This window comes from Bidens hawaiensis, unplaced genomic scaffold (assembly GCF_021521415.1).
Source record: "Bidens hawaiensis isolate Kalapana, Puna unplaced genomic scaffold, B.hawaiensis_p1.1 tig00032397_1, whole genome shotgun sequence".
In the NCBI taxonomy this organism is placed as follows: Eukaryota; Viridiplantae; Streptophyta; class Magnoliopsida; order Asterales; family Asteraceae; genus Bidens; species Bidens hawaiensis.
Window position 1 is genome coordinate 198,480 of NW_027495513.1, and position 20,011 is coordinate 218,490.

General features: G+C 37.0%; 1 protein-coding gene and 1 pseudogene across 2 annotated transcripts; one reads left to right on the top strand and one right to left on the bottom strand.

Moving 5' to 3' along the window:
* The first annotated feature begins 447 nt into the window (after positions 1-447).
* LOC143583446 (actin-related protein 2-like) lies at positions 448-4,985 on the top strand. Its single transcript, XM_077065748.1, has 15 exons — positions 448-489; positions 1,089-1,199; positions 1,338-1,472; positions 1,541-1,612; positions 1,706-1,784; positions 1,880-1,929; positions 2,047-2,150; positions 2,247-2,315; positions 2,400-2,463; positions 2,569-2,637; positions 2,948-3,031; positions 3,188-3,246; positions 3,508-3,574; positions 4,043-4,126; positions 4,850-4,985. The coding sequence occupies exons 1-15, from the start codon at positions 448-450 to the stop codon at positions 4,922-4,924; spliced, it is 1,164 nt and encodes a 387-aa protein (XP_076921863.1). The 3' UTR covers positions 4,925-4,985.
* A 949-nt stretch (positions 4,986-5,934) lies between these two features.
* LOC143583447 (membrane-anchored ubiquitin-fold protein 4-like) lies at positions 5,935-7,837 on the bottom strand (annotated as a pseudogene). The gene is made up of 3 exons (XR_013144171.1): positions 7,707-7,837; positions 6,581-6,751; positions 5,935-6,004 (listed from the first exon to the last, which is right to left on the bottom strand). The product of XR_013144171.1 is annotated as a membrane-anchored ubiquitin-fold protein 4-like (transcript).
* Between the last annotated feature and the right edge of the window lie 12,174 nt (positions 7,838-20,011).

A 20,011-nucleotide genomic window follows, 5' to 3' on the forward strand; every position in this document is an offset into this window, starting at 1 on the left:
GTCCTTCCCGTGATGAGACTCACGGTGTTCTGTTTTGTAGGTGCTTGGCTGGAATATGATGTCGTCGTACCATCAATAGACTCACACTTTTTCAAACTCCAACCCCGTTAACACTGTTAGAATTCTTCTGTTAAGTGAAGAACATTTTGGTCCTTTTGTGCTAGGCACAAACACTAAGGATGTTAACAAGATTGGTTCTAGTTGCAACGAAAATGTAATATCAGGGACTAAAAAGCAGATTTTAAGTTATTTGACTGAAATAACGAACCTTATAACAAACCGCATAGACGAAACCCGCAATTTAACCGGATTGATATTGGATCCATTTCCCGGGTTAGGTATTCGTCCGGTTCAACCGCATTGAAGTTTATACGCAAAGCAAAACAAATTTGCTATACACACAATTGACGGTTTGATCTGACGAATCCATCGTCCGTGGTTTCTAATATGGACAGCAAGAAGGTCATCGTTTGCGACAATGGCACTGGGGTAAGTAAGTAACCTTATGTTAGTTAATTAAACACTTTTTAGTGATCTGGATCTGTTAATCGAGATCTAATATGTATGTATCTATTAACTCATTTGATTCATTCATCTGCATTTCTTATATTTGGTACCTAATCGTTCACACTGCAACATTTTAACCATCAAATTCTTACCAGATTTCAATAATTGACATAAATCGCAACTTATCACTGATTTTTATTTTTTATTTTAATTAATTTATAAAAATTTAGTTGATAGGTACCTCAAATAGTTTAGCCAAAATGTATGTATACTAATCAATTAGTTATTAGTTAACAAAATGATTTAGGCCTAACGTCATTATTTTGGGCCTTTTTTTCCCGGCACAAAAATTTCAAGCTTAAATGGCAAAACCGAACCGAAACCAAAACGAAAACTGAGAAACCAAAATCGGATAAACTGAAACCGAACTGTTTTCAAAAAAACAAACACTGAAGTTTCGGTTTTAGCCTAAAACTGACCCGAACAGAACCATGCACACCCTTAATTTTAATACACCTCTTGTTTCGAAAAACGAGATGTTACAATATTTTGTGTTCCATGATTGCTGATTTTCGATTCAGTATGTCAAGTGCGGCTTTGCTGGAGAGAATTTTCCGACATCTGTATTTCCTTGTGTGGTGGGTAGGCCGACGTTGAGGTACGAAGAAACGCTCATGGAGCAAGAGTTGAAGGTGAATATATATGTTTTTAAATAATGCATTGAAATATTTGATGGATATAAGAGCTTTGTTTCACTAGTGAATATGACTGTGAGGCATTTCAATTGATATTAGTTATGTAGATGTTTCTTTTGTCTGCGATTGATACAGGATATTGTCGTTGGTGAAACCTGCTTGAACTTGAGGCATCAACTAGATATATCGTATCCTGTCAATAATGGCATTGTGCAAAAATGGAATGATATGGGTCATGTTTGGGATCATGTTTTCTATAATGAACTAAAGGTGAGTATATGATGTGTGTTGGTGAATTTGATGTTATAAGAATGATATCCATATTTTATTTTTGGCAGGTGGATCCAACAGAATGTAACATACTGCTTACAGATCCGCCTCTTAATCCTTCTAGAAACAGGGAAAAGATGGTTTGTAATTCGTAAAACGCCTTTTACTTTACAGTCCTCAAAGAATGGCATCGTTCGTTCATAAACTTAAATTAGGATTTATGTTTATTTTAGGTTGAGACAATGTTCGAGAAGTATAATTTTGCTGGTGTCTTCATCCAGATACAAGCTGTTTTAACATTGTATGCTCAAGGTGCTTATAGGGTAAAGGTTTATTTACAGTCAGACATTGAGACCTATGTTTGAAGTAAATTTTATTCACCTAATGTTAACATGATGGCAAAACAGGCTTACTTACTGGATTAGTCATTGATGCTGGCGATGGTGTAAGCCATGTGGTAAGTAGTTTAATAATCCATGTGTCTAATATGATGACTGACCTCAATAATAGAGATTACTAATATAATAAAACAGTCACTATGTGAATATTATTAACTACTAAAAGTTGTTTTTAGGTTCCCGTTGTAGATGGCTACTCGTTTCCTCATCTTACAAAGAGAATGAATGTTGCTGGACGCCACATAACATCATATCTTGTTGATTTACTGCTTAGAAGAGGGTGCTTTTCTATGCTTTTCTCAGAAGTGGTATATTCATTATATAACTGTGCTTTTGCATGTACTGAGATTTGGTAATTGACTTATTACATGTAAAGTTATGCAATGAATAAGAATGCTGATTTTGAGACCGTAAGAGATATCAAAGAGAAGCTCTGCTACATCAGGTAAATACATGAATTCACATGTTTTTATGACTGTTATTATGAACTTGTAATGTGAAACTTTTGTTTGATGTATGCTGTTTTCAGTTATGATTACAAAAGGGAATATCAATTAGGACTTGAGACCACCATCCTTGTTAAGAACTATACTGTAAGTTATCTCTATATAGTGTATGTTTGGATTATCTGGATCACTGGATGTTGGACTATATTTGTTTTTATTTATACGGTTCTTGATAATTTTAAAATGCATCAGCTGCCAGATGGAAGGGTTATCAAAGTTGGTACCGAACGGTTTCAGGCCCCAGAAGCTCTTTTTACACCGGTGAGTGTTGGTATATTTTGACTTATAATTCTGGATCATTATCATATATTTTTATTATTTTCATCTTTGTATACTGGATACACTCACTTGTCAATGCGTGTGTTCTCTTACGTGCAATGCTTGTAGATTTTTATGACGAATCTTTGAATATTAAGATGGCTTGAACATTAATGGTGCTGCTTTTTTCTCTTATTTACATAATTAAGTTTAAAGTGTATTTTTACAATCTTATGATAAGTTATGTTATTTTCATTATATCATTTACCACTTATACCACCACCAATAGGTAAAGTTTTCTTTTTCTTTTCAGGAACTCATAGATGTTGAAGGAGATGGCATTGCTGACATGGTATTCCACTGTATTCAGGAAATGGATATAGACAACCGTATGATGGTAACGTTTTAAAGCATACTCAAATTAACTATGTGTTATGCTTGCTGTAAAGTTGGTGGTGCATCCATCCTTAAGATTCTGCTTACCATGTCAATTTCATGTTACAAAAGAATAATAATGTTTTTCTTACTGTTATTTTGTTTTATGTTTTTGCAGCTCTACCAGCATATAGTTCTGAGTGGAGGGAGCACAATGTATCCAGGACTACCAAGTCGGTAATACATCAGTATCTATTCACTTTAGATAATTTCTTCCTTTCATGTGATTTTATCATTCTATTATTATTATTTTGGCTAACTTCTTAGTAAAAGTCTGGATATTTTTAACACTTTTAAGTTTTAAGAGCCTTTTACTTCATCAAAACTGAAGAGTCGCAATGTTTCTTCTATTATCAATTTTTCGATAACCTTAAGTGTTCATTATTAGTTTTTTTTTGTTTCATTCAAGGCCTTACTGGAGTTTTACTTCTTGAACAGCCTAGAGAAAGAAATCCTGGATCGTTATCTTGATGTTGTTTTGAAGGGAAACAAAGTTGGACTGAAGGTAATATCTGAAATTTATTGATCATATACACATAATGTTATTTTGTGTTCAGTTACCCATTTCCTCATTTGTTTTCATCGCTATCTCTAAGGTGCAAGTGGACATTCATGAAAACAAATTGTAGCTTCATCATCACTGTAGAAACCCAATGAAGCAATAATAAAGTAGATTGAAATATTTATCTAGGATGTAACTAGAAAAATAAAATATGAGATATAGATCCGAACAGGCTCTTAAAACATTCACGGTGAGCATCATATTATACTGGCATATACGTTTCTATCATATCCTTTCTATGGATAAGCATAGGATGTAAGATATTGTCTTTTATTTTCAGAATTTCATGCATAAATTCTATCTGGTGGTCTATAGTTTTATAAATAACTGCATTTTCATTCATTCTAATTATTTTGTATTTCTATTGTCAGATTTAAGTTGACGCTAAATTTCTGTTTATTTGCAATGTAGAAACTGCGGTTGCGCATTGAAGATCCGCCACGAAGAAAGCATATGGTGTACCTTGGAGGTGCAGTACTTGCAGGAATCATGAAGGTCTCTTTCTTTTTTCTTCGTAAACGCATCAAATAAAAAAATATAGTCAAGAAGGGAATAGGCCGAAAGGGTTAAACAAGTTGAAAGTCAACCAAAGTCTATTTTAATACACACAACCTCCTAAATGTTACTAGTTAAAAAGATTTACATTAATAACTTGTTACCTATATGCTTATAACTACATTAGTTATTAATAAAAGGAAAATTAAGGAACAAACGAACAAAAACGTGTTTACAGGCAACCCAGCAAATTTTATATATATATATATATATATAAAGAAGCTTAAAAGGAAATGCGTCAAAAATCGCTTGTGTTGTGTACTTTTAACGCATAGAATCTCTTAAATAAATTTATTTGAATTATTTATGGAGTCATCTTTGACACACCAACTATTTATAATAAAAGTAATTTGAGTTTTATGGACAAAGTGTCCCGGGCCCTCCTGACCTGTACCAAAAAGATATATGTTTTGACTCAAAACTCAATTTGACCCATTACCCATCCCACTGATTTTGCCATTTCTGGTCATAAATCACCTAGAACTCTTGAATGTAGTTAAATATTTTCAGTAAATGAGAGAAGAGTTGGAACTTGCTAAGGAATCATTGTTTGTTTTGTTTTACTATGTGCAGACGAATGTCTTCTGTAAATTATGATTATCTTCATAACATTAGTTTGTGAAACACCGAGATACCATATATTTTTTTGTTGAATTTTTGCAGGATGCACCTGAGTTTTGGATTAGCAGACAAGATTATCTGGAGGAAGGTGTTGGTTGTCTTAGCAAGTGTGGTTAGGCAACCTTTACACTATATATTTTCAATATGTTATTAAACAATAAAATATGAAGAGCCAAGAAGTGGAACATCTTATATTGATTAATGTTATTGTGTTTAAAGTAACAATAAGAGCCAAGATTGGATAAATTGTTTCACTTTTGAGCGCATGGTGGGAGCTTTGGCTTCTTTCATTTGTACACCATCATTGTGAGCACATAAAGATAAGCATGCTTTAAGTTTACCCTTTGTAAATAAGGGTGGCTAATTTCAATCTATGCCAAAAAGTGAGTTAACATTGTGTTTAATGGCATCCCCATTGTATTCCCTGTATTAAACTAACAGTAATACCAGTAAAAGTTAAGGTTTCCACGTATTATTCTACTTCATCTCATTACCTAAAACAGCCAAACTAGGTGAAATTTTGGGATTCTGCTAAGAACATCTCATTGGAGTCTTAATTCTGCCATATCCTTAAATTTGAACGAAAGTAATAGAGAATTTCCCTTGACCGAAGCTCCATAGTTATGTAAACAAGTAGGCTCAAGCTTTTTACGAGCCAAGCTTGAGCTCAAATTTCTGTACAATAAGAATGAACAAGACTAGATGATCCGAGTTGGCTCATTGAACTTTGAGACCAAGCCCAAGCTGAAGCTAGTTCGGCTCGCTATGCAGCCTTACTCTGTTTATTCTAAGAATTATTAGAGATTAGATCATCTTAGTAGTGTAACTTTTTCCATCAACTTTGCTACATTAATTATCCATATAATGCCACAATACGAACCAAAAAGTAATAGTTAAATCAACCGAATCTGTTATCACCGGTAAATTGTGAATGGTTAATTGGTTATAGTGCAACCTTCAGGCATTTGTTTTAAACTATTGGCAAGGATTAAACATAGAAACATTTTACAAAAGTAGCAAAACTTAAAGCAACAATTCATGCATAATAACAATTAACAAGGATGTGACCACCTCTACCAAACACATTATTTTCTCCACCTGGTTTAACAGCCTCATAACGATCTGAGATAACTTTAAAATCTTCTTACAATATGGTACATGTACAAACGTTCTTTGGATCATTAACGATCTTCTTTTCTGCAAGTTTAAGAAAAGTCAGCATGCGCGTGCTTGCGTCTGCTTATTCCATTTTCATAAGAACGGTTTTCTAAGTGTTTGGGATTGTTTATCTGATTACTTGTAAGTGGAAATAAAGTTGTGTATTCCAAAATAGTTGTTCCAAAAAAGCAATCCAAAGTTCCAAACACCCCGTATCAAAAGAACTACATGGCTTCACTATCTTAAATTCTTAATGCATGATTTATCAAATGACTGTGGTCAGACGCCCTATTACTTCACGAGACTCATGACAGTACACAACAATATTGACAGACTTACCCCCACCCCATGAAGAAATACAGTAAAAAGAAAAAGTGGTTCTCCAAAACATGAGATTCAAATAAAAGAAATAAAGTCTGAACACCTTTATTAAAATTGAATTTTCACCTAGAAAATGAGATAAAGTCCCATTTAGCATTTGTCATTGTATTATCATCTTTTATGGGAGCTCTAGAGGCCAAATCATGGCATTGCATTGAAGAAAATGCATAAAAGAGCAGATAAATACAAGAAAAATATAGCACCTACACATTGATGAGAAAGAGGAAAAATTACCTGTTTTTGCTTTCACTAACGACATTTGTACAACAGCATGCATGGTAATTACCCCTTTCGGAAGCTCCCCAAAAGGTGTTCGGCACTGCCCAACAGTTTTACTGTTTTCCAATATTTTCCCAGCATTTATCAACTTCACATCATTTGCTGATTTGGGTCCCCCTTTTTTATCTGAAAGAATGCAACACTTGTGTTGGAAGCCATCTTTGAGGGATGGAAGCATATGAATGAGTGCTAAAGAAACATGGGAAATAAGATACCGAAACTTGCACTATATCATATAAGAACCCACTCAAGAATGGATTCATTTACAACAAGATATGATTTAACACATAACATAAATCACTAACCTCGGAACAGATGCAACTAATCATCAAGCATTCATTTTAATAAAACATAGTATTAGAGATTGCTATTCAGAAATAAGAGCCCTTGTGCCTGTTTATAGTCAAGGGATTCAGTATTGATGAGTTTATTTTTCTCCAATTTTGTAAATGACTTGTTATTTATAGTCAAGGGATTCAGTATGTTAGGTCAGACTTGTGAAATAGCAAAGCAAGAATACCAGCTCAGTAAGACAATACAAGACTTTAAACAGGCACCAAGAGAGTGGTTATGTATTCGTCAAGAAACTTCATTATAATTTTGCTATCTTGAAAGATATATCTATGATTTAGCAGGAACAAATTGCAGAGCATGGTTGTAAGAATCCCGCCTAGGCTCCAATTAATCCCCGATTAATAGCTACTCCCTACCACACGATTAGTAGTTGCCGATTAACCTCTATTTGGTCAAACTCAGTCTAAATTGAAAATTTTGGTATGTGTTTGTGTATTTCAACAACTACATATAAATTTCAATCCGATTAATCGCTAGTCCCTATCCCACGTCCCCTCCGCCCGACTAGCGCCTAGCGAGTTCTACAACACTGATGTCAATAGTCCATACTTTAGAACTTGGCAGGCTGCCATCGATTTTCAGCCTAGCGATTAATTATCCGGTTAGATTAGTCGCATTTACAACCATGTGATTGAATTACAAACTTATTAAAAAAACATATGGATGAAGTTTTAAAGCAAAAAGCATGTATAGGAGACAAAGATGTAAAGACAAAAGAGGCCTAAACCTTTGGGCCACTCGGCAACAATTCGTTCCTTGAGCATGGCGACGGTGGAAGCCGGAGAGTATCGAAACGGACCGATATCGGATCCATCAAGCAGTCGAAACTTGAGCTCTAAAAGGGTCTTCCTCCGGCATTTGCAACAACAACAACAACAGCAGGGCAGCCTATAATATAATATCAGCTTAATTATTTGAAACCCTAGGATCACGGTTTGAAAATGATTGAAAACCTGCAAACAAAAAGTCGGTCAAATTACAAGAGATAACATCAACAGATGTTTACCTTTGAATTGCAGTGGTTTGAAGAAAGTGGGTGGAATTGAAGGAAGCCTAGACCCGATCTCGAGGGAAGGACACTGTTGATGATGAATCTGAATGTGAATTTAAACCCCCTTTCTTTTCATTTCCATTTCTAACTTTTTAGCTTTTGAATTTGAATGAAACTACAATACGGTCAATTTTATTATGCTGCTTGTTCAAATAAAACCTATGTCATCTGGTGGGTTAGTAAGTTTTAACTTTTAACTCATCTATCCGATCATTTCATTTTATTGGTCCCAACTATCACTTTAACTGCCAACGGTCCCAACTTTCACACATGTGTCTGCCACCGGTCCACGACTAACCGAGTACTAACTCCGTTATGTTTTAGCTGACGTGTCCATCCTACGTGTTAAAAAACGTTGACGTGGCTGCCTGCGTGTATATTAATAACAAAAAGTCCTTCTCCTCCTTCACAAATCCACAAATCTGCAAATTAAAGTCAAAATCAAACTCATACCCACAAACCCTAGACTCCTCCGTACCATCACCTCAACACCGGACCTCCACAAACCCGAATCCGCAGCCGAACCGGATCTCCCGAAGCGGACACCGATTGCCGGAGCCAGGGTTGTCTCGAATTGGGGAAACTGCAGCCGGAGCCTCCGTGGTGCCTTTCCGTCTCGAATTAACCGATCCTAAAGCTACCGAACTTGTTCCTAATCCACCGCCATGGTTTCCGGTAACCGAACCTGAGTTATTAACATTCTGAGCTTCAGTGGCGGTGGCGGTGTGTATCGATGTCTGTGAGGAGTTGTACGGTGGTGGATGATTGTTGGATCCGTCAGGAGATGAGGTATCGGATGATGATTGCATGGTGGTGCCGATGTCTGTGAGGAGTTGTACGGTGGTGGCAATTCGAGATTTGGTTGGATTTGATTTGGTTGAAACTGTGGATTCTCGTTCTCTGTGCGACTTGCCGGGATTCGTAACCGCGGTGGTGAGGCCGACGTTCTGGAGCGGCGGCGACGGCGTGGTTATTAAGGTAGGCCGGAAACTGAAGCGACAGAGGGGGGGGGCTGCTGTGGTTGCAGGTGGCCGGGGAGTGGGTGGCGGCGGCGGAGTGGTGGTGACGGTGAGTAAGAAACAGGAAGAAAGAAGGAAGGAGAAAGTTAGGTTGAATGGATTTGGTTTGGGGGGTACTTGTATATAATAATAATAATAATATTATTGTTTTATTAGAAAAAGCCACGTCAGCAACAAAAATGACACGTCAACGTTTTTTAACACGTAGGATGGACACGTCAGCTAAAACATAACGGAGTTAGTACTCGGTTAGTCGTGGACTGGTGGCAGACACATGTGTGAAAGTTGGGACCGTTGGCAGTTAAAGTGATAGTTGGGACCAGCGCCGGCAAAAATTAAATACTTGGGACCAATAAAAACCAATAGTCCTAAGTTTTAACTTTTAACTCATCTATCCGATCATTTCATTTTACTAAAAAAAACCTCACTATAAAATAAGAAAACTCTCGGAATCAACTTTATGTAATTGCCATATCACACGTCACATAAAAAAATTAACAGAGTTAACTATCTGTTAGACCAGGATTGTTAATAACAAACACGAAAGTTAGGATTGCTAGATGTTAGATAGTTAGTTCGGATTAATATTGGCCAATAATCAATAGTTTGGATTATTATAATTTAATTTTCCTTATTAGGCTATGTGTTATCATCAAGCCTTTGGCGTGAATTGGTTGCCAAATCAGCAACTGGCGCCATCAACAACCATAGCAGGCGGGCGCGGTCGATGGCGTAGGGCGGTGCCTGGATGTCTGGCTATGGCGCGAGGGAAGGAACATGAAAGAAGAAATTAAGAATTTGATGGAAGAAGAAAGAATTAATAGGGAGGTAGTTGGGGAATGTTTGACCTAATCTTCTTTTTTTTTTTAATGTTTAAGCTTGCCTCCTACTATTTACAATAAACCGCCATTGCCAGGGATCGAACCCTGGACCTCTCACCCAAAGGTCTAAGCCTTTGCTATCCCACCAAAGTGAAGATGGCTAATCTTATCCCTTTGATATATCTCTTTAAATTGTAACTGTAGGATGATATTGGAAAAGAGAAACAAATTAATTAATCCATCCATTTTTTATGGAACCACATAAAAACTTACCGTTCAAGATAATAAAATAGGAAAATAAAAATAAGAATAGTAATTTTAAACACTATTTAAACCCTCATATTTTATAAATTAAACCTCACCATTTCAAGATATTTTTTTTTCTATTCCTTATCTTCTTTATAAAAATTATGGATCAATATGGTGATTACCGACCCATGTTTGATCCCGAACACGAACCCCTAAGTGAACCCGAACCACAACCAAAAAAACGCTCGCACAAGAAAAAACAAGTCGGTGAGTCATCTGGACCCCAACAACGAAGGGCTAAGTGTTGGACGGTCCATGAAGAATGTGCGTTAGCGCGAGCTTGGGTTGACGTATCGGAAGATCAACGTGTCGGTAAGTTTTTCGTATTTAGACTAGTCATTTAATTTTTTTTAAATAAAATAATTCATTTTTTTTGTGTGCGTGTAGGAAACAACCAAACTAAAACAATATTTTGGAGTCGGATTCGGGAGTTGTTTTGAAAAAGTGTGGGGAATGAAGATCGTACCGCCGACATGATTTCGAGTCATTGGGACAAAATCCGGCGAAAAGTCGGTTTGTTTGGTAATCTTTATAATAAAAATTGGCCGAACCAGAAGAGCGGAGAAAGTGACTTTGATGTTTACAACTTTACTATGGACGAGTATTCCCATAAAGTGAGCTCGGATTCAGAGAAGGATTCGACTTAGTTATGTTTATCTTATTTATATTTGTGATGCTTTTTTTTTTTCATTTGATTGTTTTCTGCCTTTGTTTTATCTTTTAGTTAAAATTTAATGAAACTTAACCTTTTTAATTTTAAAAGTATTTAATTATTTTAATTACATTTGTTAATATATAAATAATAGAAAACAATAATTAAATAATGATTATATAATCAACAACGAAGCCCCAATCAAACCCCTTCCATTACATCTCTTTTGTGTAATATTGGTGTAAAAAAAAGTGTGCTTACATGTCGCCTAAGTGGCAGCACTTTTTTCTTATTAAAGCCCTCCAATCAAGCCCCATAACATATAGTCTTAGAATATAGATAGAGAGTTACATGTAAGGGAATTTTAAAAAATAACAAGAAAAAATAAATTATAAAGATTGAGATGGAAGCTTCAATGTGAATTCTCGTCATGTTAAATTTATATCCTTCTTGTTTAATTTAATTATATAAATAATTAACATGCTTGGCTTATAAATGAGTAAAAGACACCATTTTAAACATAACATAAAATCTTAAAAATAATACGTTGTTAGTATAAATATTAAGTATAAGTATACATTATCAAGTTGGTCAAATTTAATCTTTTGCAAAACATTTTTGTCTAGTTTATAATCGTGTGATCGGTCTGATAAAAAAATGTTTTGAAAAAACGTACAAATATTTTATTAAGTTTTTCATATAGACAACTTACACATTTTCAAACTCTACCTCAAATTACACGTTATTTAACTATATAATTTGAACCTTTGCAAGTTTTTATTACCTTGAACATGTTTCTTGAGCTTTGTAATAAATAAAATGTAAATAAAGTGTGTTTTTATTATACCGTAGGTAAAAAACATATTGCTTGAAAGAAGGAAAATAAATATTATGTGGGGTTGGATTTTTAAGTTTATAAAAAAAAATGGGAGGGAAAGTGAGTTTTGGCGGTGGGTGTTGCCAGGAAATGACGTAGTGGAGTCACGAGGGTAACATGTCAGGCCTGCCAACCGTTAAATACCTTTGACTAATCATTCCACCATCCACCTAAAATACATTACTCTTTTTAGAAATAAATTATAATATAATATATATAATACATCAAAACTATTCCTTTATACGTTTTTTCAGTGGTTGTCATTTGGCAAACTTAATGGCAGAAACCATCCTTTTCGTTAAAAAATTATATCACGTTAGGTCCTTTGGCTCTAACCTAGTTAAATTTTTTCGTTAAATATAATTATGTGCAATACACATGAGGGTATATTAGTCATTTTACTCTTGAAAAATTAAAATCAAATAATACTATATATATATATATACACACACACATACACATATACAGACACACACCCTATCTCTCTCTCTCTCTTCTTTTTTCCTTCCTCCCCGGCACCACCCACCACCACCACAACCTACAATGTGATTCATCATCACCATCCACCATCGAGAAGAAAGAAGAACACCCACTCGGATCAACTCCCACCGCCACACCGCCGGCCACCACACCGAACCCAAACGCCTGTGCACATGACCGAATTTAACCCCCACCGCCACCACTCGCCGCCAACACCCCGTCGCCCAATTTCCGTCGTCGGAGGGGTTGCCGAAGAAGATGATGTCGAACCCCCAATTTCAGGTTCGATTTGGATCTTTTATGCCTGGTTCATCAAATAAGCTTTGATTTGTTTTGATTCAGGTATAATTTGTCTTCGATTCAAGCTTGATATGGTCCGATTCATCCCTCTAGATCTAGGGTTTTTAATTTGGCGGCGAGTGGTGGCGACACGCGGCGCCGGCGTTTGGGTTTGGTGTGGACGATTCCACCAATTCGAAACGACGCCGTTTGTCTAACTGCTCTAATTTTTGTTGCTGTTGTTCTTCTTCTTCGAGTGAGGTGTGGTGGTTACGGGATGCTACGGCGTCGTTTATGGTGGATAGGTCAGCGGTGAAGCTGGTGTTGGTGAGCCAAGCGGAAGTGGTGGAATTGGAATTGGAGAGTGGTAGAGGAGGAGGAGGTTGTTGCTTGGAAATAGGGAACAGTGTTGTGGTGGATGATGGTGGTTCATCCGCCATTGTTGGTTGATGTTTGGGTTTTGGTGTGGTGGCCGGCGATGGTGGCGTTGGGAGTTGATCGGCGTTTGGGTTTGGTGTGGTGGTGGTGGGTGGTGCCGGGGAGGAAGGAAAAAGGAAGAGAGAGAGAGATAGGGTCAGGGCTGCCTCCGAGGATTTAAATACCTCGGGCAAGCCGGAAAAAAAAGGCCCATAGCCTTAACGAGTAACGAAATATATAATCTAATTTTTCTTAAACGAGGCTTAATGTTATAACAATAAACATAGAAAAATATATTATTAAAATCAAATACCGTAATAATTAACGATTAACCAATGATTCATGAAACTCTCCTAAGTCCTAACATTGGGAAAAAAAATAGCTTGGTCATTGGTGGCTAGCTTGGTCAACCGTGGGGGAGCCTGGTGGTTAACAAAGAACCAACAGTGGTGGTCGGCTAGGTTGGTCGCCGTTCAGCATTCGCAAAGATGGAAAGAACCAAAGAGAAATTTCATCGATCACTATTTCTTTTATTTTGCATCGGGTTTTTATTTAATTATTTTAGTTTTTAGTTTTAGTTTGGGCCCAATAATTTAAACTTAATTAAATGGATTGTGAATAAAAAATAATTTCGGGCCCAATAATTATAAGATGATAAAGAGTAATTCATATTTTATAAGTTTTATATTTTTAAATGTATATATAAAAAATATAGATAGAAAAATTTTGGCCCCTAAAAATTACGTGCCCCGGCCGGAGGTCCAACCGGCGCCACCCTCCAACCGGCCCTGGATAGGGTGTGTGTCTGTATATGTGTGTGTATGTATGTGTATATATATATATAATATTATTTGATTTTAATTTTTCAAGAGTAAAATGATCAATATACCCTCATATGCATTGCACATGACTATATTTAACGAAGAAATTTAACTGGGTTAGAGCCAAAGGACCTAATGTGATATAATTTTTTAACAAAAATAATGGTTTCTGCCATTAAGTTTGCGAAAGGATAACCACTGAAAAAACGTGCAAACATAAAGGACTAGTTTTGATGTTTTGTCTATAATATACGTCAAGAAAATCTTTATTATATCATTTTATGTTTATGTATTGTATCTAACACAATAAGAATCAGGTCTTTTAAGTGTTTTATGTCGAAACAACAAATATCGTTAAAAGCAACAACTAGCAAAACGCTATAGAACAAACAACAAATCATAAGGATTGCAACATAAAATTACACCAACATGTTCATAATAAACTTTTAGAAGGAGGTCGGTTCTTGTCCCATAGGTATCTGAAAGATTTGATGCATTTCACCGTTTTCGAAAAGCAAGCTAGTTGATTTGAGAATATAGTTTTATTCGTAACTAGCTTGAGACCCGTGTACTACACGGGTAATTGATGAAAAAATAATTTTTAATTATTAAGCAAAATACAAAAAAAAACAGTAAATTATCATGCATGTAAGAGACAATCGTTGTGCAATAGTGTTTAAAACCATCTAGATATTAATTTATTTTGTTATTTGCATTCTTTAAATTAGTATTTAATAGCTATTAATTAACAAATAAATGACGATGAAGGATTTTAAAGATTTAGTTGGTTTTAAATTGCGAGCATTTATATGAAAGTGACTATGACTAAACATTGTTGGTTTTTATTAAAGAGTATAGATAAAGATATTTCAAATACCCAATACAACGACTTTTTTTGCGTTGACCAAGATTAATGATTTCATGAATCAAAAGCAAGTCTAAATCGAGAACACATAGACTGGCAGAATTTGAGACCAACTGCTTTTTTTAGTGATGGCATTATCTTCACAAGGCAATATAATACTCTAATTAAAAAAAATTGAAATGAAATAAATATGAATCTTTTTTGTTTTTAGTGATATTTTTTTAATAATTTGAAACTAAACAATGATAAAACTTATTTATTATTATAGAGGTAGGGTAGTAAAGCTACCCGCGGATCTATAATCCGACCCGCGAATTACTAACAAGACATCCGCGCGAGGAACACGTGGGCCGGCAAAGCCACCCACATCCCAAGACATGCTTCGCGGATCTCCAATTATAACCCGCGGATTACAACGAGCATCCGCGAGAGGAACCCACAAGCAACACAAGGGACTCATCACGCATATGATCCCCACGTAATATGGAAGAGCAGTTGTAACAAACTATTTATAGAAGATTCCCCTAATACCTCCTGATAGCGACATTGACCAATGGAAAAATGACACCTGGACACATAATGGTCATCCCACGACGTGCATAGATAATGGTTGCCCCATAAACGGGTCCAGGCTGTCACATCCAATAAATGCTCGACACGTGTCCATTCAGGCAAAGAAGGAATAACTTGATAGTGACAACTTTACCAATCACCTTCCCCCACATTCGACTATAAATACGAAAATCATCTCTTCAAGGTATTCATTTACACTCTCAAGCCTTACGCAATATACCGGTACTCGTATTATTTCCGATCAGAATACAGTACTGATTCTCACGCCGAATGGTGGTTACGGGAAGACCCCTCACTCTGTCCTTCCCGTAACGAGACTCAACGGTGTTCTGTTTTGCAGACACTAGCTTAGATCTGTTCTCATAGCACTTCAGTATACTCACATCTGGGGAGACATCATATCAGACTCGATTTAGTGTTTCTTCAATTATTTAGTGATTTTTTTCAATATTACCTCATATTTCAAGTTAAAAAGATCACAAAATAATTATTAGGTAGCGTTTGGTATGCATGAATGATAGGGGGAATGGAATGATTCATTACGTAAAAATGAAAAAAGTGGTGTTTGGTTGTTCAATGGAATGAAATCATCCATTACACATGGAATCCCATTCCATCAAATCCATTCCTTTCTACCCCCCTTCTTTTTTCATTCAATTCCTCCTTCACCCTACTTTCTCAACAACACCATCACCACCTAACAACTACCACTACCATCGCCATCACCGACACCTTACCGCCACCATCGCCACCACCACCGCCTCCGCCAACACCACCTTACCACCAGCGCAACCACCGCCACTGTCGTCGCCACCATTGTCGCTGCAACCACCGAAAACATTGTAACCACCGCCGCCTGACCATCACCGCCACCCTACCATCACTATCACTATCAATGCTACCACTGCCACCCCCACCACCACCGTCGCCATTGCCACCACCATTTTCGTCACCGGAGCTAACACCACCACCATCGCCATTGCGATTTTTTTTTTGTAAAAAAAATTATTTTTAGATAGAAGTGTTTTTATTATTTCTATTTCAATCATATAATTTTTTAAGATACCAAACAACATAAAGTAATAATTCATTTCATTCTCATAGATTAACCAAATAAGACAAATAAATGAAATGATCTATTTCATTCCTTGCCTATTCCATTCCTTTTTTCATTTCATTTCCCATTTATTCCATTACCTCCAACCAAACATACCCTTAAAGCTATATATGTTTTAGTTGTCTCGCTTAACATTAAACGATATTATTATTTATGAAAAGCATGCTAGATTGGAACATCAAATAAAAATTGTCTTTAAAAAAACAAAAAGAAAAATCAACTGATTTTAGTCAAACGCTTTATGAACTTAATAATTATCAAATGAGTTTTTCTTTACTTTTAAATATATCAAATATATTATATAATTCTCTAGTTATAAACATATCTTATAAATGAAAACTCTCTTTTGAAAGTAGAGGTTTATTTTTATTTTTAATAAATGTGAATATTTTGTTGGTAGCTAGTCAGACTTGTAGAGATGTAGATTTAAGTATTTCTAGTCAGTTTAGATTTAGGGTACGCACTTTGGAGGTGTTACTATTCATATGGGCGTGACGTCATGAACATCATACCCAACATAGTAATAACGGCCCCACCACAAATATTTAGTGGGTCCACCCCGTGATCTCACTAACACCCAATCACAAATTAGTTTTTTTTATTTATGTTCTTTCTTAATTAGTTTAATTATAGGAAAATTTCTAAAATGACTTTTTTTTAATAACGATTTTCTCAGTTAAGTGATAACGCGACCGTATTCGCGGGCCCATCACTCTCGGTCTAGACTATGTTGACATTATCGGGACCCACGCTGGAATCTAAAGATCATTTGGCATTCCCGGTAAAACCCCCGCTCACCCCGCCCGAAGGCACGACAGGTTTTATGCATCAAGAAAAATCCGGTCGGCATTAGGGATCGAACCCGAGTCTCCCTGTGTCTTCCCATCCTTTGCCTGGCCAACTGGGCTAACCCAGCTGGTTAGCTGGTTATTTCTTAAATGACCTATTTGAAGTCAAAGATTCCAAAAATGATTTTTTTATTTTGAAAAATTACTAAAATAACCGTGCCAACTTCATCTTGACGCTTAAATTCGGAAGTTAACAATGAGATTCAAACGAACCAACTAGAAACTATTGGGTGTCTCCCCAATTTCATCGTGACGATGAGATTTGAAGCTACGTGGCAGACTGACAGTTCCTTATTCGTCGTTGAATCTCATTGTGAATATGAGATTGGGTGGGGTCTTCCTTAGAAATTTTTAAAGGGAAAATTCCCAAAATAAGCATTTATGAAAACAAATTTCTAGTTTTAGGTACCATTTATAAAAAATTCTAAAAATATGTATTATAAACTAGTCGTGACGAGTAGTTTTTAGAAACCAATTAGAACTTGCCATGTGTCTTTAAACTGACCGTAACGAGCACATTCACTAATCATTTACTCGTCACGACTAAATAGGTTTCATATTTCGTAATCAACGTCCACGAGTAATTCATAAGTCCTTTAGTCGCGACGACTAGTTTACCCGGTTTACATTCCATACACGAGTAGTTTATTAGTAGTTAACTCGTCGCGACTACTTTAACCTTATAATCCAGTCGTCGCGACTAAAGGACTTATGAATTACTCGTGGGCGTTGATTACGAGGCATGAAACTTATTTAGTCGTGACGAGTAAATGATTATTGAACGTGCTCGTTACAGTTAGTTTAAGGACATGTGGCAAGTTCTAATTGGCCTCTACAAATTACTCGTCACGACTAGTTTATAATACCTATTTCTGAAATTTTTTGCAAATGATACATAAAACTAGAAATTTGTTTTGATGATTACTTATTTTAGGAATTTTCCCATTTTTATTAAAAGAGTGGGTCAATATGGGAATCTCTCACTTCAAATGTTTTGGGATTTTCCCTTTAATTATTATTATAATAGGGTAGTGGCTATTTATTCCACAACGCTTAAATTAACGAATGGCTCGTTATCTTATATGGTAGTGACGTGACGTGATAACTAATTTTTATCAGTTATCGCACAACACCTAGCCTTACAAAATATTAAACACAATGAAGAAACACTAAGTGAACCCTGGACAGATTATAGATAATCTGGGGGTTAAGTAATGTTTCCCACGGATGAGATCTAGCTGAGAAGGCTGTTCTTCAGGAGACCTGCAAAACAAACACCGTAAGCTCGTCACTGAGAAGGGGGGGGTTCCTCCTTGTGACCACCATCCGGCGTGAGAATCAGACTAGGTTGCTCTGAATATAAGAGTATATTAAGAGATTGCTAGATAAGATTGAGATATCAGATGCCCTTACCATTCCAAGATGTTGGAGTATTTATAGCCGAAGGTAGGTTCCCTAGAAGGTACAGCCGGCTGAATAGTATTCCTGTTCTACCAACAGTGGATTATGCATAGGCCATACTGGTTGGTGGATAGGTTACGGCCAACAGTAACAAAGTCGGCTGCACTATTCCACCAACTGTAGATTATGCACGTCCCACCTACTGTGGATTATACGCAGGCCATGCTGGTTGGTGAATAGGTTACGGCCAACAGTAACACTATTCTACCAACTGTAGGCTACGCACGCCCCTCAGTAAGAGTTGGTGAGTAGGCAGCGGCTAATAGTGACAAACAGTACTAGAGGGTGCTCCTCCTCGTACTGTTGTCGGTGAGCTGTCACCCTGTGATTGGCTCATGGGTTGTTCTGGTCAGATTGTCTGTCCTATCCATACCTTGGTAGGTATAGTACAAAAGATCTTTCAGAATCATACGGACTGGCTCATTTTGGCGGGATTGTTCCCGCCTTGCTCATTCCTTCATGTGACTACTGAAGTAACTATTGCCTTGTGCGTGTAGCCCTGCTGTCTGCGGGTAGCCTTCCCTGATGGCTTGTATCCGCAACTGCGGGAACAGGCGGGGTACTTCACCATTGGGAGGCTTTCCCTGCGTGTACAGCTTGCGTACTGCGCGTAAGATTCTATGAGCATGGTGGGTCCTGCGGGAGCAGATGGCCTTTGCGCAGACGTCCCTGTTCAAGGTGAGTCTTGCGGGACCAACTGGTCTCTGCTGGGACCTACCTCTTCAAGTCCCCCCAGTCCAATGTTCCTCTCATGAATGTTTAATAAAGTGAGGTGAACTTTTGGACTTTAAGCAAGGGGTTTTGAAAAGGGTTTTTAGTTTTAAGGTTCTCCGTGGGGATTCTTCCCGCGGGTTTCCTAATGTCACTTGCAAAAATTTCCGATTTTTTTGCTTGATCTTTGGGTATGATGCGGGTAGGTATGTAACCTTCTCGCAAGTCAGGAGCGTTGAGTCTCACTTGTGTGGATTCTCCTTGTGGTTTTAGTGGTTTTGAACATAGTGATCAATTATGTTTAAACCACCAATTCCATCCTGGAGCCTCAAACAATGTAGTTCTCGACGTTCCCGCTATGCGGGGATGTTATTTCCGTTTCCGCAAGCATTGCCCAGAAGATCCTTCTTGGTTTCAATTCCCTGCGGAGCGCTAGGTATGTGAAGGGTTTTGTCTTAACACTGTACCCGCGCTCGTCTTACGGTTACTTTACTTTCAAGGTACCCCTGGCGTCAATTCCCTGCGGGTGCTAGGTATGTGAAGGGTTTTGCCTTAACACTGTACCCGCACCCGTCTTATAGTTACTTTGTTGCCGGGGTATTCTTGGCTTCAATTCCCTGCGGGTGCTAGGTATGTGAAGGGTTTTGCTTTAACACTGTACCCGCATCCGTCTTATGGTTACTTGGTTGCCAAGGTAAGGGGTATTTTCCCGCTTACTTTTGAATCTTTTT

What these genes read in the sequence shown, in the direction of transcription:
- LOC143583446 (XM_077065748.1), top strand. Translation starts at nt 448, where the DNA reads ATGGACAGCAAGAAGGTCATCGTTTGCGACAATGGCACTGGG. An exon ending in TTTGCGACAATGGCACTGGG is followed by an intron (nt 490 to 1,088) that starts GTAAGTAAGTAA and finishes TTTTCGATTCAG; the next exon opens with TATGTCAAGTGCGGCTTTGC. An exon ending in TTTAACATTGTATGCTCAAG is followed by an intron (nt 1,785 to 1,879) that starts GTGCTTATAGGG and finishes ATGGCAAAACAG; the next exon opens with GCTTACTTACTGGATTAGTC.